We start from the raw sequence: 23,016 nt of genomic DNA on the forward strand, positions 1-23,016 counted from the left end.
AACAGAAAATTCTCAATGGGAACCCTGACATTTAACACCTGACAGAAGTTCTAAAGTTTCACGCTCTATCTAAAACTAAAACATTTGACCAGAGTTGGGCTTTAGGCACATCAGACTATTATTTTTCAGGTATGGCTTTTCTTTCATTCACTCACCTGAGTGCACCCATGTTTCCATAATAACGCTCGTCGTGATTGGCTGCACACCTCCCATTGACTCTGCCACCCTCCTCCCAGCCAACACAGACCTTACAGAGGCCAACATCTGCTCCAGGCATGCACCCCTTCCAGAAATAGTTCTCATAAGCTGAAGGAGGACAGCAAAGCCAAAGGGACAGCTAAATAATTTTAACTAGCAAAGTCATATAACCTATCATACAAACAATTTTTTAAAAAGGCTTATGACCTGTTGGATTGACAATTTTTACATAGTACCCTATGCTTTGTTAACACAGGTAAGTCTATTTCTCAAGAGATCATCCAAAATGCAATGAGTTTTATAGATCTGATGGATCAACTGTCAGGAGCAGGTATATAAACAAAATGTGTGTGTGTGTGTGTGTATTTCAGGAATTAGGCAATATGCAATATGTCTAAGTGCTTATTCACATGGAGGTGCAGGGCCATACCCTGTCCAGATCAGCGTATTTCTGTGACAGGTAGGGTCCTGTGTATATGTTCAGCTGAGGCCGCTCAGACCGCACAAATGAATAACACGTTTAGGCCTCATTCACACGAGAAAAGGCCGACACGTACAGCTCCGTGCTGCGTGCGCGGTCGTATTGGTCAGCTCCCGGGAAGGACAGGTGCTGTGTGTGATTCGTACGCAGCCCCTGTCCTTCTCTATGGGAATACGTGGCCTACGCTGCCCTACGCTCACCTCAAGCGCAGGTCCGTACGGGTGTCCCGGCTCGGACGCAGACAGGATCCATCCTGTCAGCTCATGAGTACGGACACCTGAACCCGCACAGACGTGCAGGGCGGGTGAGCGTAGGGCGGCATACTCCCATAGAGAAGGACAGGGGCTGCGTACTAATCAAACGCAGCACCTGTCCTTCCCGGGAGCTGACCGATACAGCTGTGCACTCAGCAAGGAGCTGTACATGCCGGCCTTTCTCTCGTGTGAATGAGGCCTAAATGGGTCCGCATTGGTTTGTATGTAATCAAATAAAGTTATTACTTGCAGGTAGGAACAGGTGAGTAGCTCTTGACGCAAACAGTCTGTGTACAGAGCTGCTCATCTATCCTTTAGCACATGTAATTTCTCTTTGAGCAATTACATACAAACAGCCGTGGACAATGACACTCTGCCATTGATTTGTACAAGCTTCCTGTCTGTAGCAGCTGAACATAAACACTGGGCTGTATTCACTGCAGAAATACACTGATCTAGGGTGGTGGACGGCTCTGCACACGTGTCTGAATAAAGTCGAAAGGTGATTTTAAGAAAATGCTATCTAAACTAAATCAGAAAGACACAGGTTACCACAGATACAATATTATTATAGTATTTTCGTGTATTATATGATTTAATCTTTGGTGTTTAATTTTTCTGTTTCCTTACCTGTGTTAATGTCACAGTCCCAAGTCTTGTTTGATGGTGCTCGGACTGTGTATTTGGAGAGCAGGAGCCATCCTGCAGGGCTATACATGCTACCATGGCAGGAGCGTCGCCCAGTCAGGTCAACGAGAGTCACAGCTTTCATACTCTTTTTGGTGACAGCCAGTGCATAGAGAGAAGGAAAACCTAAGAAAAAATTTTATGATATACTGGTGTGAAGAATTAGGCAAACTGAGAAATATTACAACTTTACCTTATTTTATTATAACCAGTTAAAAGGAATGTTTAGTTAGACGTGCAATTCTGAAAGTAAAAACTCAATTACAATTTAAATAATATGGAAATGTGATTAGCATTCATAGGGTATTACATGTTTTGGATAACAAAGTCCAATGGTGTCCAGTAGTTTATAGCACCCAGTCTAAAATTAGTTGGGCAGCATATGTATGGCTAAAATGGAACAGTTTTTTTTTGTTTTTTTTAAACGCTGTTTAATGAACACATAACCAATATATAGGATTATTGCATAAGCGAATATGACATAGCACACCAACAGGGTGAAAGTGTATCAATAAACCTTAATAAATTACAACAATCTCAACAATTGAACCATAGTCTTGTTTGTCTCCTGTCTACATTATGCACATCAGAGTGGGTATGCCAAAGTGTGACACAACTGATGATGAGCGAAACAAATGAAACACATGCATCAAAATGTGTTAGGCTGATTGATGGTGAGAGGAGATTGGCACCATACATTCCAAATCTTAAAGGGCAATTCTTATCCTAGATAATCTTTTTATATGGAATAATTTGATATCCCATGGATACTCACTGAGCAAGATTGGGCATGGAAGATTGCGTCCATGTAAGGGCAATTGCCTTGCATACCAAACAACCTTTTCTTGCAAAAAGATTCTCCTGTAACGGGGCCATGTTCCTTCATCATGAATACCGCAGAGGCATATTCAGGGGTGCATGTCACCGGGAGCAGCAGTAGAGTTGATAACGAAACTACCACATGCGTGCAAAAAGAGTATATACCCTGTCAAGTTTTGTTTTGCTGTCTGGGTCTCCACTGTGAGAAATCACCCTCTCTCTTTGTCCTGGAGAGGACTGTCACCAAGATAGAAAAAGAGGAATTACAACATTTTGTAAAAAAAAAAACTGTCACCAAAACAAAAGGTGAGGGCAAATCTTCCAACACCTGTTGCAAAGATAACTCTCTAAAAGTGAAATTTCCCTAAAATTGGAAAGATTTTCTCTCACTTCCTATTGTGTCTCTAAAACAGGAGATGAGAGGAAATCTTCCCAGGGTGCCACATGCACTCTAAAAAATGTGGGTTTCATGTTCATGTACACTTTACACTTGAAAATAGTAATTTATTACTATGATTACTGCACATCAATGACATTTTCATAATCTAATTAAATAAATGCAATGGTGCTGTTTATGTATTGTTATATTTTACCTTTCTCTGAGATACGATGAAGCAGCTCAAGAGGATCCGTGAGACAATCAGAGCCCTCCCCTATGAGAATACAGTAAAACAAGGGTTGAAATATCTTTTATAGTGACCAGTCTGACATCTTTGTATTAAGAGTGTCTTATCAAAGGCCAATCATACATTTAGAAGAACATATAACTCATTAAGGGCAACTGTACTTAAGTTGTAAATAAAACGCATGAAGAAAAAAAGTAAGGCAGATGATGTTTTTGGTTCTTCCAATAACTAAGGTTTACTGCGTTTAAAAATATCAAGTTTAATGTCTACTCTGGTCCTGCATGCTTCCATGCTGTTTGTCTTCTACCATGGTAATGGTGCCCATACACTGCACGATTATCGTACGATAATCGTATGCGATCGGTTTTTCGTACGATAATCGAGCAGTGTGAACGGAGACGTGCGACCGTTTCTACTGTACGGTCGCACGTCTTCTGTCGAACCAGCATGTTCGAAAACCAGCCGGGAATCGTACGATTCTCGGCTGGTTAGAACGGTGCTCGGAAGATAAATGCTGAACGGGCCGGTGTGCGCACGCGCACACTGCCCGTTCAGCATTGCGGTCATCGGAAGCCCGCCCCTCAGGGGGGCGGGCTTGCGATGATCGAGAGTGCGATCTGCCTGTCCAAGATAGGCAGATCGTACGTTTTTTTAATCCCTTTACAACCATCGCAAGACTAAAGTCTTGCGATGGTTGTAGAGTGTATGGCCACCTTAACACATCAAGGTGTTGGAGATTTAGGTAAGTGCAACTGTTATTGACTAGGCAACTGTCATTGACTATCTCAGAATTCTGCTGACTGACACCAAATTCTTCCATCTAACATGTTAACAGTGGCCATATGCACAATGGAAAAATTAAAAGGAGCAGTTTTCATCAGTACGGGAGGCAGGGTGAATTAATCATCTTAATTCTAAAAACCTCACAACAGAGGGGCCACCATTATAACTTCAACTAGTGAATTAAATCTAGTTTAGTTCTAATTCATATGCACATTACTTAGGATATACAGTATATTGCAATGGCCAAAAATGTTAGATGTGTGTGATGTCCGTTCAGACATATCCAACTCTCAGACAGCTCTCTGTGCACCATGTCTGATGCTGCAAGGATATAGGTCCTAGCCACTAAGCCACTATGCTGCCACTATGCTGCCCAAACACTAGATTACGTGTCTGTTTTTGGCCTCTCTTGTTCCTTATAAACGTTTGCAGATTAAAAAAATTAAACATGACAAAAGAAGTACTCCCTTTTTGCTCCAGTGTAAGCTGTGCTATAATTTTACATTATTTTTTAAAAGTGGGTAGGTATAAGTACATGATTTGTCAGGATGTAAAGTACTAGAGAGCCACTTAGCCCCTCTCTGTTCCTTAATAGGGAAGTGTTTGTGGAACTGCCTCCATGACATATGTCGGCCATCTCACTAACTAGTACTAGCAAGACCACGTCCATGCCCTAGTATCAGCAGAGCCCTGGAAGCAGCTCTGTACAGAATGAGGCAGCATAATTGTGTGTCCAATATATTACATTTGCTTTAATGTAATGTAAAGTTGGAGCCTCTGGTAAATCCTTCCTCATATTTCAATATGTCACTTGCACTCAAGACCAGTTGATAAAATGTCTTAGAACACTTTTTACACTCACCCCAATATTCCACCGCAGCTGGCTGAAGACCACACTTTCCAGCAATGTAAGCACGTGTAGCATCTAAAGTTACAGCATCTGCCTCATTACTCTATAACAATAGCACCAAAGTAGGATGAGAAAAAAACACAGGACACCATGGTACATACATAGCAGCCTATTAATGGTAACAACACTTAAGGTGCCCATACACCTTGCGATTATCGTACGATAATCGCAAGGTGTATGGAAGGCGTGCAACCGTTTCTACTGTACGGTCGCACGTCTTTTGTCTAACGAGCATGTTTGAAACCCCGCCGAGAATCGTACGATTGTCGACTGGTTTGTGGCATGCTCGGGAGACAAATGCCGAACGGGCCGGTGTGGGCAAGCGCACACTGCCCGTTTAGCATTGCAGTCATCGGAAAGCCCGCCCCTCAGGGGGGCGGGCTTTCGATGATCGCAAGTACGATCTGCCTGTAATTAGCTTACAACCATCGCAAGACAAAAGTCTTGCGATGGTTGTAAGGTGTATGGGCACCTTAACAGGTCTATTCACAAAAGGGTGAAGAGTTTGGAGAAGGCAGGAGAAGTGAACAATCTAGGACAACATAGCTACACTGGAAATTAAGCTGAATTGGAGAAGCTTTCCAAATCAGCTATTTTGGCCTAGATTGTTCACTTCTCCTGCCTTCTCCAAACTCTTCACCCTTGTGAAAAAACTTGTAAGTGAAAATTTCCAGCACTGATATATAAGAAGAAGGCAGCCACTAGGTCCTTGTAATATGTCAGGTATTCCATCTGGTGACATGTATGCTCCTGAATGGCAGCAGAAAAGGGCTGCCTGGAATAGATTGAGGCAACAAGGCACAAAGAAGTCCAACAAACAACAAGAGGAACTGAAAATGGTACAAACTTTTTGGCATGAATTGTCACACATTTCCACATTGACCAAATTACCAAGATCTGCTCCTAATCCTGGTCTGTCTTGGTTCATTTAAGTATGGGTAAACACCTTTATGACATGCGGAAATGTGGTATTTCTTGACAGTTTGCAAGCAATTCATTTTTAAGAGCTTGAATTCTGTCAGAGTTTTTAGCTCAGTACAGGTGTGTAATTGTATGGAATGCAGCCTGATTACAGGGCACCAGGGCTCTCCAACCTATTGTGGACTATGTTGTTCTGATACATAATATAACATTACATACTGAATGGTGCTTGCATAACAATGTGATAGAAGCACCAGAACTACATTTACACACATTTTTCAACCAAATATTTCTGCACATACCAGCCCCTTACCACCCAGGAGACACACCCAGGAGACACTAATGTCCTTCATTCAATAAAATTCAGTATATATGTCTGACAAAATATTATAATTTTTTTGTCCCTCTTCCTCTTTATAAAGCTAAAGTATCATTAAACTCAGGAGTTACATCTTAAAAATGCATTCAAGTACCTTAACCAATAACAAAAATGTATCTTATTGGTGTATCACTCGGCTGTAGATCCTCAAATCACCTCTGAATTTGCACTGACCCTGTCCTTCCTTCTGGAGGGTGGCTACTTCTTTCTGGAATGTATTCCTATGTGTGTTGTAAACGAGCCACCGCTCCAACCTTGCTCCCGTGATGGACTACAGTCTCAGTACAAATTAGTAAACTAAACGTGAGATTGTAGTCCATCATGGGAGCAAGCTTGGAGTGGTGGCTATTTTACAACAAGCACAGGGACCATGGGGAACAAACGTAGCCACCCTCCAGAAGGAAGGACAGTGTCACCACTAGTTCAGAGATGATTTGAGGATCAACAGCCGAGTGATGCACAAGTAAACTACATTTTTTGTTAATAGGGTGCTTGAATGCTTTTTGAGGGTTTAACTCCTGAGTTTAGTGTCACTTTAAGAATCATGATGGATCTATTTCAGGTGTACCCAATCTCTCTATTATCTTCAAAGCTAACGATTTCCCTGTTGCAGTAAATAGGCTATTATCCCCACCAACACTATGAGCCGTATTACCTTGATCATTTCAATGCATCCAATTAAGGAAGTGGCTTGGACACAGACCAGTGGATCTGCCCTCACACTCAGCGCCCACTCTTCACATTTTCTCATCTCAGCTGAACTAATACAGCACCAACGAATAATGCTGTGATCCAATGAAATACCTAAAAAATAGATATGTTATCTCATCACATGAGTGACTTTTGCTTTCTGGCTCATATGCAGGCAAAGTATTACATGTGTATTTGAATTCATCATGTCGACCATACATCTGACGTGTGCATGTGTTTTAAATGACAGTAATCGATTCACCGCCAGTGAATGTATGGTGAAAGTCCCATTCACTACTTTATAAACATGTCTCTTCATTTGTTCCATAATGTACACAAAAACAAAAGGTATAGTCCAGGAGAACATTTGTTAAATCTGGAGGTAAGGGCAGTGAAGTCAAATTTGCAAATAGTTTATATTTACTCTTTTATATTTTATGGTGGTATTTACTGTACTTAAAACCGAAAGGAGATCTTCATATTTTTTTTTGTGCTATGGGATATCAGTTAATATAGTTATGTCTATGATTTCTCCATAAAGATGAATTTTATTATTGCACAGCATCCCATAAAAAGCAGTTGAGGTTCTTATACTACTGTCGCTGTATGTTTATTCCTCTTCCCCATATGGAGAATAAAATCATTTCTCATGGTCACAAGAGATAATTCAAATATTCTCTATGGTCAGATGCTATACATTAAGAAAGGAACAAGCTGTTAACACTATTAAAAAGTTGAATTGAGCATACTGTATGACAAAGACAGGAAGACTAAAACATACCAATCAGTGTTAAAAAGGTTCATTAAAAGGAGAACTATGGGGTCAAGGCTTTTCCCCATAGTTCTCCTTAGGGTAACGGGAGGACACAAACTAGCATCCTCCCGTTACCCTAAGCTCAGTATACCGCGAGCTACAGCTCGCGGTATACTGAGACGCCGCAGCCGGAGCGGATCCCGACATCGATGTCGAGATCCGCCCAGCTGCGTGAGTGACGTATCTAGAGGCAGAGCCAGCTGTACCCGCCTCCTCCCCCTTCCGTTCCGCCAGTCAGCGCTGGCGGATCGGAGTGGGGAGGGGGGAATCCAGCCCCTCCCCTGTGACAGCAGAGAGCTGTGACAGGATCGAGAGGTGAGCGAACGCCGGTATCTGTTCGCTCACCTCCCGATCTACTGAGCCGACCTGTGACAGTCTCATTGTCACAGGTCGGCTAGAACTATGAGGTGAGTGGAAATCACTCATCTCATAGTTCTCCTTTAAATAATTTCATACTTCAACTTTTGCCGTTTTTGGTGTCGGCAACCCAATTTGGATCGGCCAGAATCATTAGGTAACCAAAAGGGAAATGTAAATACACGAGTGAGAATGAGCATGTTACAAACCTGACACCATAGAATATTTCTGATCATCAATAAAATGTTATAAGAGCTTATGCCAGAGACTACATCTGTCATGAGACTAAACTAGTCCACTCTCTGCTAGTTGTTGTTCCTCACCTTCATGACCCAGGCTTTTTAAGAGAGACACATAATCCAATCCCAATATCCCAGGCATCTCCAAGTCATCTGCCAGGACCTGGATCTCCTGTGTAGAATCATGAAACAGAAGATTCCTTCCCCCATACGGCTCTGAAGAGAAGAGGGCAAAGCGGCTCTTTTGTCTCCCGCTTTTTCCAAATAAATTCTGAGCAGAGAAAATGTATTTATTTAACAAGAAATATAAAATATGTTCTAGCTTGAAAATCAAGGAATAATGAAGAAGATGTGAAGGACATTATAAATGTGTCAAATTAACTGTGGTTGGCAGAAATACAAGCAACACTGTGTTATCACATGTCGTCTGTTTTTCCTAGAGAGGCATTAGCTAATTTCCCAGATGAATCATGAAGCTAGACCTTTTTTTCTTTGGCTGTGCATCACTGGAAACATTTCCCCCTCTTTAACCTTAAAGTGACATTAAGGTCACAGTTCCAGTTAAGGACTTACCCTAAATAATGCCTCTTGATCCAATCATCTTCTTCCTTCCCCCTGTTTTCAGGAGTCCCTCCAGCACTGGTGCCGGTCTCTGATACAGCGCTGACTGCTGTCTCCCACGTTGTCTGTCCGCACGAGCATCCTGCGTGCACGATGCTTGCATTGACTTACACTGTGTCTCTCCTCTTCTCGCGGCCAAAGATCTCTACTGTGCATGCACCCGCCCCATCATGCTTCACGGCCGCTAGAGAATTATCCAGCTCTTTACACGGAGCGAGCGTATGAGCGTCTAAGTAATTACCTTTTTGGTAACTTTTTTAAATGTTTTTGCATATATCTACTGCTTGCTAGCAGTAGATATATCAAAAGAAAACAAGACTTTAATTATACTTTAAAAGCTTTGCCATGTGTTGGGTAGAGGTTACATAGAAGATCATTTATACGCACAAAAACTAATTAGGGCTTGTTCATCAAGTTGAAGTCACAGCAGAAAGGGTGGGAGGAGTACTAGAGGGGTGCTGCAGAACAGCAGGGGCTAGGAAAGATGGGAGAGGGGAACTGAGAGGGTAAGGGTTGAATGGAGGAGACATAAGGGGAGATGATAAGAGCAAAGGGTCCTGGGAAATATCATTGGTATGATAACACATCTTCTCACCCTCCTGGCACAAAGAACACCACATACATGGGATCAAAATAGCCCCAAACAGTCAATTACTTTATCAACATGTATTCTTAGAATATCAGGTTACTAGAAACAAGGTGTTTTTTGCAGGCATTTAGTCTAATTATTTGAAGGAACATTGGATAAAAGTAGAGACGGGTAACAATCCATTGCTGACTGTTTTGCCATCTGTATCCCATTGGGGGGATTTCCCTTAAAAGAGAACTATGGGGTAACCTTTTTATCCCATAGTTCTCTTTAGGGTCATGGAAGGGCATATACTAACGTCCTCCCATGACCCAAAGCTCAGTATATAGCGGGCTATTGCCCGTTATATATTGAGAGCACCGCAGCCAGGACGGATCCAGACAATGCTGTCGAGATGTACCCAGCTGGCTGATTGACAGCGGGCTCGGCCTATCTAGAGACAGAGCCAGCTGTGCCCACCCTCTCCCTCATCCGTTCCTCCAGTCAGCGCTGGAGGATCGGAGGGAGGGGGGAATCCCTGCGGGACTGTCAGTCATCGCTCTCTGCAGTGAGATGATCGGGAAGTGAGCGAGCTATGTTATGTGTTCGCTCACTTCCCGATCTTTAGAGTCGAAGTGTGACAGTTTCAATGTCACAGGTCGGCTCTAACTATGAGGATGACTGAAAATCACTCACCTCATAGTTCTCCTTTAACTTCCTGTCCTACAGCTACAAGAAGTGAGAAGATTGACCTCTCCCCTTTTGTCGCAGTCATAGCTGTATCATATTAGATTTTCCATAACTTTTTGTCCCAGTGACAAACAGGGTAAATATCCCAAGCAGGGACTCTAGCAATAATAAAATCTTAAAAAGGGATTTGAAGACCCTTTGATTCAAAACTACAGAAGGAAAATGTTTCCTGTAGATTTAATTTTCAGTTCTGACTGCAGTGTACTGTAAATTACATTTGTTATTTTATTTGAAAAAGGAAATGTCACCTGAATCAGAGTAAGAAATTTTTTAGTGATTCTTTGCATGTGCAATCTTGTGACAATCCCTTTACTGGGGCCCTGTCCCAAATTACACGTTCTGTAGGATTGCAGACTAGCAGTGGATCCATCGCGGCATAAAAGTTCAAACTGATCCAGATCTGAATCTAAGTAAACAAAAAAAAAATATATATATATAGATTGACAACATATTTCATTGCTATATTATTTATGTACACAAAGGTAACTCTTAAATTAACCATACAGTATATACAGGGAACTCATTGTTCATAACTGATGGATTAGATGCCAATCATCCATACACCTATCATGAACATCTAACTATTGTATATTTGAAAATCTCCCTTTTACTGCCTTTGATGATTGAACAAAGCAAGGTTATCTCTGTTCTCCTTGTCTCTCTGCCCTAGTGCATCACTTAAGTTGTCTGAGATTCTTGTGTAAGTTTTGACTTGCGGATAAGGGTGGCAGAGGACCAAATGGGTATGAAGTAATTGTTTTTAAGGTTCATGACAGTAAAGTGACTTCAAGTATTCTGACAGTGACACTGCTGTCAGAACACAATAGTGCGACGGGAGGGGGATCCTCCTATTCACTCTGTTATGCTTGGACGGGGCAATCAAGCGTTTTCTTCTCATTCACCCAATGGGGCTGAACAAAAAAATAAAGTAGGTGAATGTCCAACTCAAGTGTTTTTCTAAAGTTTGCACCTCAAAATACATTCTGTTAGCCAAACGAAATGTATCTCCTACATTTTACTTTCCTACCACAATCTAATATTTGAGACCAGTCTTACAAATAAATTTGGAGATCATAAGAATTAAAAAAACATGCAGAAGCATTGACAGTAGGGACTTTCTATGGCAAGCGCTCATAACAAAATGGTCTTTTTCAGAGCTATCAGTTTACAAAAACAAATCTTTTAAATTCGGTACTGCCCATAGAAATCAGGAATGCTTGGCAACAGAGCATGTGGCTCTCTATTCTGCTAAACAGGGTCAGAAATTCCTCTCTTTTGTTGCTATAAAACATATTAATATTTGCTTTACAGATATGTATAGAACTTACCAGGTGCATTCATTATAGCAAGGTGATCCATGAAAGCAACATCTCCTGCCCCACTCTTCAGACACCTGCACATTGCATACAAAACAAACAGCATATGGTGGTGAACTGATAAGACATCTTTTGTATTCTCTGTATTGCGCACTAAAACGCTGAGCTGTGCCACATCCGGTTATCAAGTTTCTGTTGATTGCATCATTAAAAAAGAACTCCGGGCAAATAAATCTTAACCCTTGCATTGGGGTTCCCCCAAACTGCAAGGGTGAAGTGCTTTTTTTACCTAGGGAGATAAAACAACCCGAACTGTGATCATGGTTGGCTGTTAGACCGGTGCTCTTCACCTGCTCCAGCAGTCTAAGGTTCTGTAAGTCATCACGTCCTATACAGTGTATAGGATGTAAGGACACCGAGCGACATTCCAGTACCGGAGCAGAGTGGGTTACTTGCCCAGAGTTCTTTTTCTTAAATGATATTACTATAATGGGCGAGGTCAGTGATAAATACGAGTTTCTGCAGAATGCGTCCATTGTACCTGAAGGCACCGTCAGAGTCAGAAAATGGTTCGTTGGTGCTGGTCTCGCAGAAGTGGTTTTTTTCTCGTACATAAGATTTGGGACCTTGACATAGTTCACACAGGTTTGGGGAGGAGACTCCAATTCCAGGAATACAGCTTACATTGAAATATTTGCTGACAACTGTAAAGAGTAAACACATATTTATATTCTCAAAAAAAGGGCCTGCAAGGATACTTAACTTGTTTTCACCCAAATTTTGAACTACTGTACTTTCACCCAAGATTCACACATTTGTCATTTCTATCAAAAAAATTAATGAATCTTAAGTTAAAGTTGTATGTATCGTGGGGAAAAACAATTATAAATATTACCATTAAAGTGTTCGGGTTACCATACATGTTACAATCTGACTTGTACTCCTTTAGATTTTAGACTTGTCTAATTGGATACAAATTGGTTGGATTGATTAGATAGGTGCTCATAGGGTGAATGGTTTGGAGTAGGCAGGAGAAGTGAACAATCTAGGCCAAAATAGCTGAATTGGAAAAATTCTCCAATTCAGTTCACTTTCCAGTTCAGTTATGTTGTCCTAGATTGTTCACTTCTCCTGCCTTCTCCAAACTCTTCACCCTTTTGTGAATAACCTTGTTATAGATTTACCAAAACTATGTAATATGAGCACCTATCTAATCATTCCAACCAATTTGTATCCAATTAGACAAGTCTAAAATCTAAAGGATATTGTACAATCAGACTGTAATGTGTGTGGTGCACTTATGTCCAGCCAAAAGTGAATATGGGTTAGAACCCCTGTAGAGGTTTAAAAAAAAAACCATAACTTAATGTGAGATTTTCTAATACTACTCTAAAAAAAAAATATTGTTATGTTCGTTTATGTTATTGTTTGGTGAAACCGCTGTCACTGTGACAGTTAGTAAAGAGAACTCTTTCTAACAGTCCCTCATCTAGTAGTAAAATGTGAGAGCAGTTCTAATCCATCCATACTCCTTTCAAAATAATAATACAAAAAAAAAAAAGTTCTGGATGGACATACACTTTAAGAGCAGATAAACCTTCTATGTGACTATCTCTGATCCCTGACTGTCACTGACTTCATGGCTAAGCCCTGGTAACTGCCAGTCCAGCCTTCAATGAGGCTGCTTTAGTGGGCATTAAATTACACTAAACTCAGGGGTGAAATCTTATAAATGCATTCAAGTACTTTAACTATTAACACAAATGTATCTTATGTGTGTATCACTCAGCTGTAGATCCTTAAATGTTCTCTGAATTTGTGCTATAACTGTCCTTCCTTCTAGAGGGTGGCTACTTTTGTTCCCCATGGTCCCTGTGTGTGTTGTAAAGAAGCCACCGCTCCAAGCTTGCTCCCATGATGGACTATAATCTCAATACAAATTAGAAAACTAAACCTGAGATTGTAATCCATTACAGGAGCAAGTTTAGAGGGGTGGCTACTTTACAACACACGCAGGGAACACAAATAGCCACCCTGTTAGCACCAATTGAGAGATGATTTGAAGATCTAAAGTTGAGTGATACACAAGATACATTTTTGTTAATAGTCAGGGTACTTGAAGATTTATCTCCTGCAGTTTAGTGTCAATTTAAGTTCACTTTCATTGGACAGAGGAATGGTGGTTGCTGTTGCTTAAGTCAGCGAAAGTCAAGACCAAAGGCGTCCCCAGGCTGGGTGTCACCCGGTGCATGTGCGTGAAGTCATCATGTACGTGCGTGACATCATTGCACAAGTGCGTAATGAAGTCACACGCACTGCCAGCAGCCATCTTGGTGATAGACGCTGGCAAAGAGAGGACGGGACGTTCAGGCGGCAGGATAAGGTATCCCACCGGGTCCCCTCCTCTCTCGTGCAGCTGTCGGGCTTTCGGTTCATGGCCGAGTGCCCGACTTTTCAAAGGGGGTGACACCAAAATGTTTCATTTCATTTTGGTGTCACCCCCTCTGATGGTGTCTCCCAGTGCGCACCGCACCACCCGTTGTGATGCCATAAGTCAAGACCCAGAAATAAAGTGAAACTAAAACAGGGAGGGAAGCATAAGAGGCTTCTATGGCTCATAAAGCAACTCTTTATGAGCCACTGAAGCCTCTTCTGTGCATCTTAGGCAGGCAATGCATCTTGCATTGCCTACTTGTAGACAGGCATTTTTACTTTACTGACTTAAGTGTAAAATTAAGTACAAGTTTACTCTATGCCAAACCTGTACCTGTACAATTTATAAACTGTGACACCGATCTCTTCCATTTGAAAATGAAGAAAGCTTTTTTTCAAGCCAACAAGCAAATTCATTAGCTATTTTCATTAAAGTCCTTTTCGCTACAAAATAGCTGCCTCCACTGGATGGGTAGATCACAATCTGTACCTTGAACAATAATCTGTCAAACGACTTTATTTATGGTTATATGCCTTGCTAATTACTGGTTGTATATTTCTCTCTGTACTGCTCTTAGTTGCTCCTTAGCATTAGATTAAAAGCAGAACTAATTTTAGGATAAAAACTGCAACTAAACAAATAGTATCTGGTTATGTTCCCTGGAAATGTAATGATTATTTAGTTTCACCTTTGAGCTGCAGCAGTGCCTTTGCTGAATGTTACACACTACTTTCTCTTCAGGTGATTTCAGGTGTGTAGACCTCATATATGGGTGGGGTTGCTGTTGGATAGAACCTTGTGTCTATAGCTTAGTATATTTTCTAAAGCATGCAAAAGAGCACAGGGGAGCCATTGAGCCTAAATTGTTTAATTGTAAGGTGCATTGATGCAAACACATTCAAGTACCCAAACTATTTAAAAAAGTTTAGGATATTAGTGTATCACTCAGCTGTAGATCCTCAAATCATCTCTGAATTGGTGCTGACACTGTCCTTCCTTCTGGGGGTGGCTACTTTTGTTCCCCATGATCCTTGTGTGTGTTGTAAATTAGCCACCGCTCCAACCTCACTCCAGTGATGGAATATACTGTAATTTCAATACAAATTGGTAAACTAAATGTCAGGTATTGGTCCAGCACTAGGACGAGCTTGGAGCGGTGTCTACTTTACAACACAGGGACCATGGGGATCAAAAGTAGCCACCCTCCAGAAGGAAGAACAGTGACCGCACCAATTCATAGATGATTTGAGGGTCTACAGCTGAGTGCTACACAAATAAGATACATTTATGTTAATAGTTAAGGTGCTTGAATTCATTTTTAACATTTAAGTTAATGTCACTTTAAAGTGAACCTTTGTTTTATCCATGTAGAGCAGCAGCACATTTTTGCCCTTTCGTGGCTCCACTTAGCTGTTGGAAGCAGGAGATTCCACGCTGTGTAAGCTACGAGTCTCATGCTGTAGCTATGGACACTTCCCATGTGACAGCACTGGTGCTTAGCTACTGGCTTGGCACTGTAACATGGAATGAGTCACATGCTCCTCCATATCTCGAAGTACAGGTACTTTATTTGCTCCTGGCAGCTGACGGTAGCAGCAAGGTAGCAAGGGAAAAGTTAGTAGGTACTTAGTGGGTAGGTATATTTCCCATATATATTTGTGCGCACAATTGTGCAAAGTGCCCCTAACAAACAGCGGCCCCTGTAGCAAATTGACAGCTTGCTATATCACTTCTTCTCTCTGCACCACGAACAGGAAGTCATCGCCAATGGGAGAGAGAAGTTCAGGCAGCAAAGCATCACAAAGCTACTAATTTCCATTGATGAGTGTCCATCTAGACATGTATCAAAGAAAGTTCAATGTTCAGATCATTGCCTGATCAGGCAAGGTGCTGATGTGCAGCTAATATCTGCGCTGCATTTTAGAGTAAACATTTTCCAGGATTGATGCAAATAATCTTTAACTCAGACACTATATGTTGATGATTTGGCTCATGTCAGGTATGCATCACAAGCACACCAAAAGAAATGTGGTAAAAACAATAGTTTTACAAGGTGTACAAAGTGGAGGTGTGATCACTCTGAAGAGGCCGGTATGTCCCCTGCTAAGTCAGTGCTACCGCTCTTGAAACAGCAGGGAGAAAAATCTTTGCTGACTGCAGAACGATAGGTCTGACTCAGCAAGGGGTATGTCGAAACTCTGCAGGGAGACCACTGCTTTCACACAAAAAGAACGGGTCCTTCTTTGCAGCATGATGGCAGGGGATATACTTTTTGACACGAGTTGTGGCTGCTTTCTAAAGAAAACAGACGGTAAGACTTTATACATCCTTTGTTTTGATGCACCTGGAATGTATTTAGCTGATTTAAACTGAAAGTTTAATTGGGCTTTAAAGCAAAGCTGTTGCTTTTCCCTGTATTGGCAAAGCAAATGTTTGCTTTAACTCACTTAGTATTGTGATGTGTCTCCTGCACTCCTTACAGCAATTGGACCTTGATTAATGGTCGTGGTGCTCGTACTGATTGCATGGATGGCGCCATGTTTTCCAAAATCGTAAAAAACAGAGATCACCAGCACTCAGTCAAAGGCATTACATTTTGTGCTTATTTTTGGGGGGAAACATGCCACAAGCATAATTTAGCATAAATAACGCTTGTGACATGTTTCTTCAATAAATAAACAAAATAATCTTATGCTTTTGACTGAGTGCTGGTGATCTCTGCTTTCTATGCTTCAACTCAATGTCCTAGGCCCAGAACATTGCATTTTCCATAAAATAGTGCATTTAAAAATAAATAACATAGGTAAATAGCTATTTATTTTAAATATATTTATCACAGAATTTGGTGTTTTGCTTTGCGCTAACCTCAAGTAGCTGTAGAATGCTGCATATTGGTATGCTTCTAAAAGGATGAAATACTCCTTTACTTCACTTTTAAAAAGTAAATTAGGCACTTGTTTGTTGTAGTGTTTTAAATACAGTGCAGCTAATTGGGTTGTGTGTAAATTATTCTATATAAAATAATACAAACTGTTCAGATGCTCTTGCCTTTAGCTAAGGGTTGCTCTTCATCCCAGTGAAGTAGGTTTTTGGAAAGCAGGAAGCCAAGAGGAATATTCCATCCTGATGTCCATCTGGCTCCATTGTGACAAGAACGTGCCCCTTTTAAGTTATTAATACTCAGAGTACCACGGCGGGCAACTGCCACTGCAAACACACAACTTCCTGTATGGAAAACATAGTTACTGTATCTGCGGTTTTAACCAGTAACACTTACATGATTCCATGAACAATATGTTACCTTCAGCATGTTGTTCCTTTGCTACCACTGCCAGATTATAACGTCTGACAGCAGTGAAGACATCTCCTGCATCAAGGGACACCGCATCAGCCTTATTTCCCTGTGAACACACACAAGTTAAGCATTAAAAACCATCATCACACAAAACAGGACACATGCAATGAAGGATAGTTTCCAGCATTGATTATCTTTTTTTCACAAAGCTGAATGGAGTCCTCTCACCCTGATCCTGCTCATACAGTCTTGTATATTGTGAGCTCGGACACAGGATACCCTGGAAAATGCATTATTGGAGGGCAACACGCTCTGGAGAGTCCGAGCCAAGTGAGAACATTTTCTTTGTTCTCCTTCAGACAGTGTACACCAGCGAAACTTCTTCCCTTTAGAAGATAAATTAATTTTATTAATACTTTGTTAGGACAAGAAATGCAAACAGCCATATTTAGCCAACTAGCAATCTGGTGAACCTGCGTCAAGGCTAAAGTAGTTATATATTCTGAACATTACGGAAAAATTATAAATAGATGGAAATCCAACATATAATGAATAGCGCAAATGGTTCCTCTACCCTTGCTTTATCACTGACATATCTGTACTTTATAAAATCGCCATTGAAATACTTTTTTTATCCATTTATGTGTGGTCACATGACTGCTTGTCCTCCAACTTAGTCCCTTCCTCAGAGCAATGGGTGGAGCTTTCTCTGCTGAGTGATGCCGGAGCTCAGTAAACAACAACAGCGCATACACAGGGGAAGGAAGCAGCTGACATGCACAAGGCTTTTGCACAGATAATGAAGCAGCTCAGCTTCTGGGTGCTGGTGCTTGAAAACAAAACAGCCGGGGGATCCCGGGTGACCCAGCTTCATTAAAAAAATCACCCCAAAAAATAAAGAAATAGTCTGTCAGGTAGCCAGAGCCAGGGCTTCGGTATGGGCATCTATGTGTGTGCGAGCATCTACGTGTGTGCACGCACCTTGTTCAGTTCATAGAGTTGTGCCTGGCCGTGCATTCAACCACATGTGCACAGTACTGCGCTTTTCTGTGTTCCTGTGACCTTGGCTTGTTCCTCGACTACCGCTTCTATCTGCTGCATTTTACCTCACTGCCTGCACGCTACTGACCCTGGCCTGTTGCTGAATATGATCCTGTCTGTCGCCTTGTACTGATCTGCCTGCCTGTTGATGGCTTGGCTAGTGTGTCTACAGCTCTTCTTCTACCCAGGGCTCGTCAGCAACACAGAGACTAACCCTTCCTGGCACGGGGACATCTGGCACTCGTGCCTCTCTGTGTCCCTGCACACCTGTTCGACTATCCAGAGGCTCTGGGACTGAAGCTGCAAGGGAGGCCGCCCTTGTCAACTCAGACTCCACCAGATACGTGACAAAGTCAAACGATGTAAATTCAAGGTAATTTATGGCCTCCAGAGATGTAGATCTATCGTCAATCATGATGAGCAATGCCCGGTGACACAACAACCTGACGCCATGATGATGGCTGGGGAACCTTGGTAACATCATTGGGACCAGCACTGGCTTAATAACAGTTTGAAACAAGCCATCAGGAATCTGTCATTTAAAGGCAGTAGTCATACCACAGCTTAATGACACTCTTCCTGCTGCACTGGCCCGAGGTGTGGGCAGACAAACTGCCCAAAACTGGTTTGGGTTGAATGCATGGCCGATCCATACCTGATGCTCATGCTTAGTTAGGAATATGTAAATAGTTACCATATTTTTGGCACAGGTGCATTTTAAAGCCCAGCTCCAGGTACCATTATTTTCTTACACATTTTATGCTAACTTTCTTCATACAGCTGAAAAAGATGGTTGTCCCACCTCCCCACCACCACCGACATCAGTGCTGTAGTTATGATAGACACCAGTGCTGGTGTTGTGCCCCCCGGCATCTACACTTAGCCATTCTCTTCTGCAGGGTGGTGTGCATATCAGAGCCGTAGCTAGCTGCTTTTGCGCCCGAGGCAAGAACAGAAAATTGTGCCCCCCAACAGACATGTTATGTCACCCGACGTCGCGCATGTAGAATGTGCTGATGGTCAAATCCAAGATAGCATAAAAATTTGCTTTGTTAGATGAAACTAATGAAAACATTTTTAGTTTGCGTTCATTTTGTCCAAAACAAATTTTTAGTCTTTGCACATGTCTAATAATATGTGTGCAAGAGTGTCTGTGTTTTTTTAATTTATTTTTTATTCTTATTACAATTAATTTTTTTTACAGTTGGGGGGCTTTGGGGAAATATTAGGGATCTAAACAGACCCCTGACATTTCTCAGCATATTGTGAAAGACCAAGTTTAGATAAGATGGATTGCCTATGGATGGGGGTGGGTATCGACATCTTCATCTGAAGATTTCCTATTACCTCAAGTTCTAATAACAACTGTAAAATATTGAATGTCCCATCATTCATTGTCTGTCCTGGTTGCAATGCTACACTATCAGCATCAGGTTCTCAGAAATTACACCTAATGTAATGATAAAACCCTGCCTCACTTTAAAAAAAAAACTAAAAGATAAAAAAGAATAAATTCACAGGAAACAAGAACTAACTACATTGCCAGAAACTAACATTAACTACAAACCACAAGGCCCCATAGCAAAATTGTAATGGAGCCCCCCTCTGCAGAAAAAAAATGCAATTGAACAAAACCCAATAACATTGCTGCCCTACTGCCCTTATATTACCCAAAATCTGACCTGATATTAGTAACAAACATACAGCTGGCCACTGCTACTGCACCTGGTACACAATGTCCCGCTTGATATTTGTGATCTCAAACATGCTATTAAAGTTATGTTTATTGGAAAACAGCCTTGGTGCCTTCAGATACTGTATACTAGTTATTGCATTAAATCTTCATTGCTGTAGTATACAGACATAACAAAAATTTGAGTACCCACCTGAAACTACATGGAGAAGGATGGCAGAAAGAAAGATAAGCTTCAGGACTGAGAGAAGACGCATGTTTGTGGAAGAAAACTCCTCAGCTGTCGTCTGCTTACATGGGATAGTGGAAGTCCAAAGCGGGAGGCGGGAGGGGGAGAAAAGATGAGGAGAAACTAGAGGAAATGAAGAAAGAACATTACAGATGGAACTTATCAGTAACATATGTAATACTCTAGAAGCTGTTTCGAGCCAGAAATGTTCCTGACACAAACAGTCTAATTTTAGCATTCACGTTTTATGGGTATGGGCTCATTGATTCCATTCTGCATTCACCTTTTCACAAATTTCATCAAACTTTCCTGCCAAGTTACATTCTCCGCAGCATGCTGTGGTAGATCTGAATCAAGGGAACTACCAGCCTAGAAATAACTAACTCCAAAGACAAACATTCTGTCTGCAGCTTTATAAAAAAAATAGATCATCTATCTAAAGACCAACAATATAAACAATATTCCATTACTATGTCGCAACAAGTGTGCTGTTCAAACCAGTAAACAGCAGGTGTTGAAAACACAGGCAGTGTTCTTTTGATACAGCTGAACTCCGGGATAAAAAATAAATATTGTCCATATATTAGAGGCATGTGCATTATTACTTGAATCTTAGGGGTCTTTTTATAACCGATTCGCAGAGCCAATCACCCTATGAATCTTTCTGAAAGTTTGTTATGTGGGAATAGATGCAAAAATAAACTATATTTCTTTTGAGGTCAAATGTATGTAATGTAATACTGCATTATGGCCACTAGATGGAGCTGAGAAGCATAGAAAAATGTATTTATATATATTTACAGGGTTATTTACTAAAGGGCAAAGAGTTTGGAGAAGCAGAAGTGAATAATCTAGGACAACATAGCTGAACTGGAAAGTGAGATGAATTGGAGAATTTTTCCAAATCAGCTATGTTGTCTTAGATTGTTCACTTATCCTGCCTTCTCCAAACCCTTCACCCTTTTGTGAATAACCCTGTTATTTCCTATGGTCCTCAGCTCCATCTAGTAGCCATAATGTGTTATTACAACACACTACATTCCAACTGGGAAAAAACTATATTAACAACATTTGTTTTTGGCATGATTCCCCTAAAACAAATGTTCACAGATATGTGCAGGGCGAAGGGTCCTGCGAATATTTTCCAAACAGACCCCAAAGAGTGTACTAGTCAGGACAACACAGTGTACAAAGTGCATCAGTAAGGAGCATTACTAGTCAGTGGAAGAAAAAATGTCCCAGTGTCGGTTGTAAGGAAAAAAAGGTCTGTGCTCAATGTGGGGCATGTCAGCACCTTTGTTGAGCTAATGCCTCAAACCCCACATATTACTTTTCTTATATACTGCATATATAGTCTTGTTTCTTTATAATTTGTGATAAAAGTAATGGCAAAATGTTTTAATTTATTCTGATCCGTTTAGGTCACCTTGTATTATGTCAGAGGCTCTAACTAAAAAGTCCATGTTGCATAACACAATGCATTTCACATATAGACACAAATTGCACAAGGGTTTCTGGCAATTGGCTCAATGGTATTACAAAGTATAAATTGACAGTTTTAAACATTATCCGAATTGTATGTATTCCAGAGGAAAGCCACAATGAGGTATCCTGCTGAAGGGAATTTGGGAGACAGCTGTGTTTATACTGTAATATGAAATTCTATATACTAAGTGCGTTCATAAACAATCCTCCTCCACACTACACAGGGCTAAAAAACACAGATATAATAATTAATTCTCTGTAAGTATGTGCAGTAATTTACCTGGAAACACTGCAAAATGCTTGTCACATTTCGATGTGCGGACACCGCTCTGGTAGGAGGTCTGATGCAGACATTGGGTGCTAGAGTGTGTGTTCCAGCACCCGGTGATGAGACATGTTGTGGGTATGCGGAATCCCGAGATTTAGTTCAAAGCCTGGGACAGTCTGCAAAATTGGGGTGGTTGGGAGGTATGAGGATGGGTGGACACTGCTGCAGGTATGAGGTGCCTGCACATACCTAGAGCAATCTCCCACACCTTTGGGTAATGTTACAGCTTTCTGCTAGGCTCCAGCCCCACACATCCCTGTGGGCCCGTCACTTCAATGGGCAGCCTTACTGGCCAGTAGAAATGTGGTAGATAGGAAGAAAAGGGAAATATTCATCACTATCAGGAAGTTCTGAAGCTATGTCTGTCGAAAAAGTTTGAGACTGCTGCAGGTATGTGCAGATACCTGTATATCGGGGTGGGCAAACTCTGACTCTCCAGCTGTTGTACTGCTACAACTACAAATCCTATAAGGCATTACAAGATTCCCCCAGCCACAGGCATGGCTGCCAGAGACAGATGCATCATGGGATTTGTAGTTTCACCACAGCTAGAAAGCCAGAGTTTGCCCACCCCTGCTCTAGATGCTTTAACTTTATACCTGCAGCGGTTTGGCAACCTGGCAATATATACAATTTTTTAAAACATTTTTTACACTTTTATTTTATTTATGTTTAATTATATCAAGCAGTCATTGTGAATGAATCCCACTATGATTGTTTGATAATTCAATGAATTCGTTTTTGGTTATTATTAGGCTGCTCCAAACTTTGGAACAGCCAATAATAACCTTAGTGACACTGATCCTGCTGCATGTCAGGATCAGTGTCAGTAAAGGCTTCTGATTGTTCCCAGAACAATCAGAAGCCTGAAACATTGTTTCAGAATAGAAACATGTACCGTGTTCCCCGAAAATAAGACACTGTCTTATATTTTTTTTGGCTCAAAAAACACACTAGGTCTTATTTTTGGGGTAGGTCTTTTTTTTTTTTTTTAATGTACAACATTAATAGCTCTTTAATAGCTCTTTAATGTACAACATAAATAGCTCTATTGACAGAATAGCTCTTTCTTTTTGCACTCATCTTTCAGCAGTTTGG

The 23,016-nt window shown here is 41.2% G+C and overlaps 1 protein-coding gene across 1 annotated transcript in view; it reads right to left on the minus strand.

Moving 5' to 3' along the window:
* The window catches only part of LOC108787751 (serotransferrin-1-like), a 33,961-nt gene that overhangs the window by 8,917 nt on the left and 2,028 nt on the right, over positions 1-23,016 (minus strand). Inside the window, exons 2-14 of the mRNA XM_018557374.1 lie at positions 20,070-20,228; positions 17,371-17,528; positions 17,149-17,248; positions 16,896-17,072; positions 11,955-12,117; positions 11,426-11,490; positions 10,346-10,503; positions 8,243-8,429; positions 6,714-6,862; positions 4,711-4,801; positions 3,033-3,092; positions 1,564-1,746; positions 156-306 (exon numbers count right to left, since the gene is read on the minus strand). Of these exons, the coding sequence (XP_018412876.1) occupies positions 156-306; positions 1,564-1,746; positions 3,033-3,092; positions 4,711-4,801; positions 6,714-6,862; positions 8,243-8,429; positions 10,346-10,503; positions 11,426-11,490; positions 11,955-12,117; positions 16,896-17,072; positions 17,149-17,248; positions 17,371-17,528; positions 20,070-20,228 (1,801 nt within the window). The remainder of the gene's footprint in view (positions 1-155; positions 307-1,563; positions 1,747-3,032; positions 3,093-4,710; positions 4,802-6,713; positions 6,863-8,242; positions 8,430-10,345; positions 10,504-11,425; positions 11,491-11,954; positions 12,118-16,895; positions 17,073-17,148; positions 17,249-17,370; positions 17,529-20,069; positions 20,229-23,016) is intronic.

The sequence above is a fragment of the Nanorana parkeri genome, unplaced genomic scaffold (genome assembly GCF_000935625.1).
Source record: "Nanorana parkeri isolate BGI_ZX_2015 unplaced genomic scaffold, ASM93562v1 scaffold282, whole genome shotgun sequence".
Lineage (NCBI taxonomy): Eukaryota > Metazoa > Chordata > Amphibia > Anura > Dicroglossidae > Nanorana > Nanorana parkeri.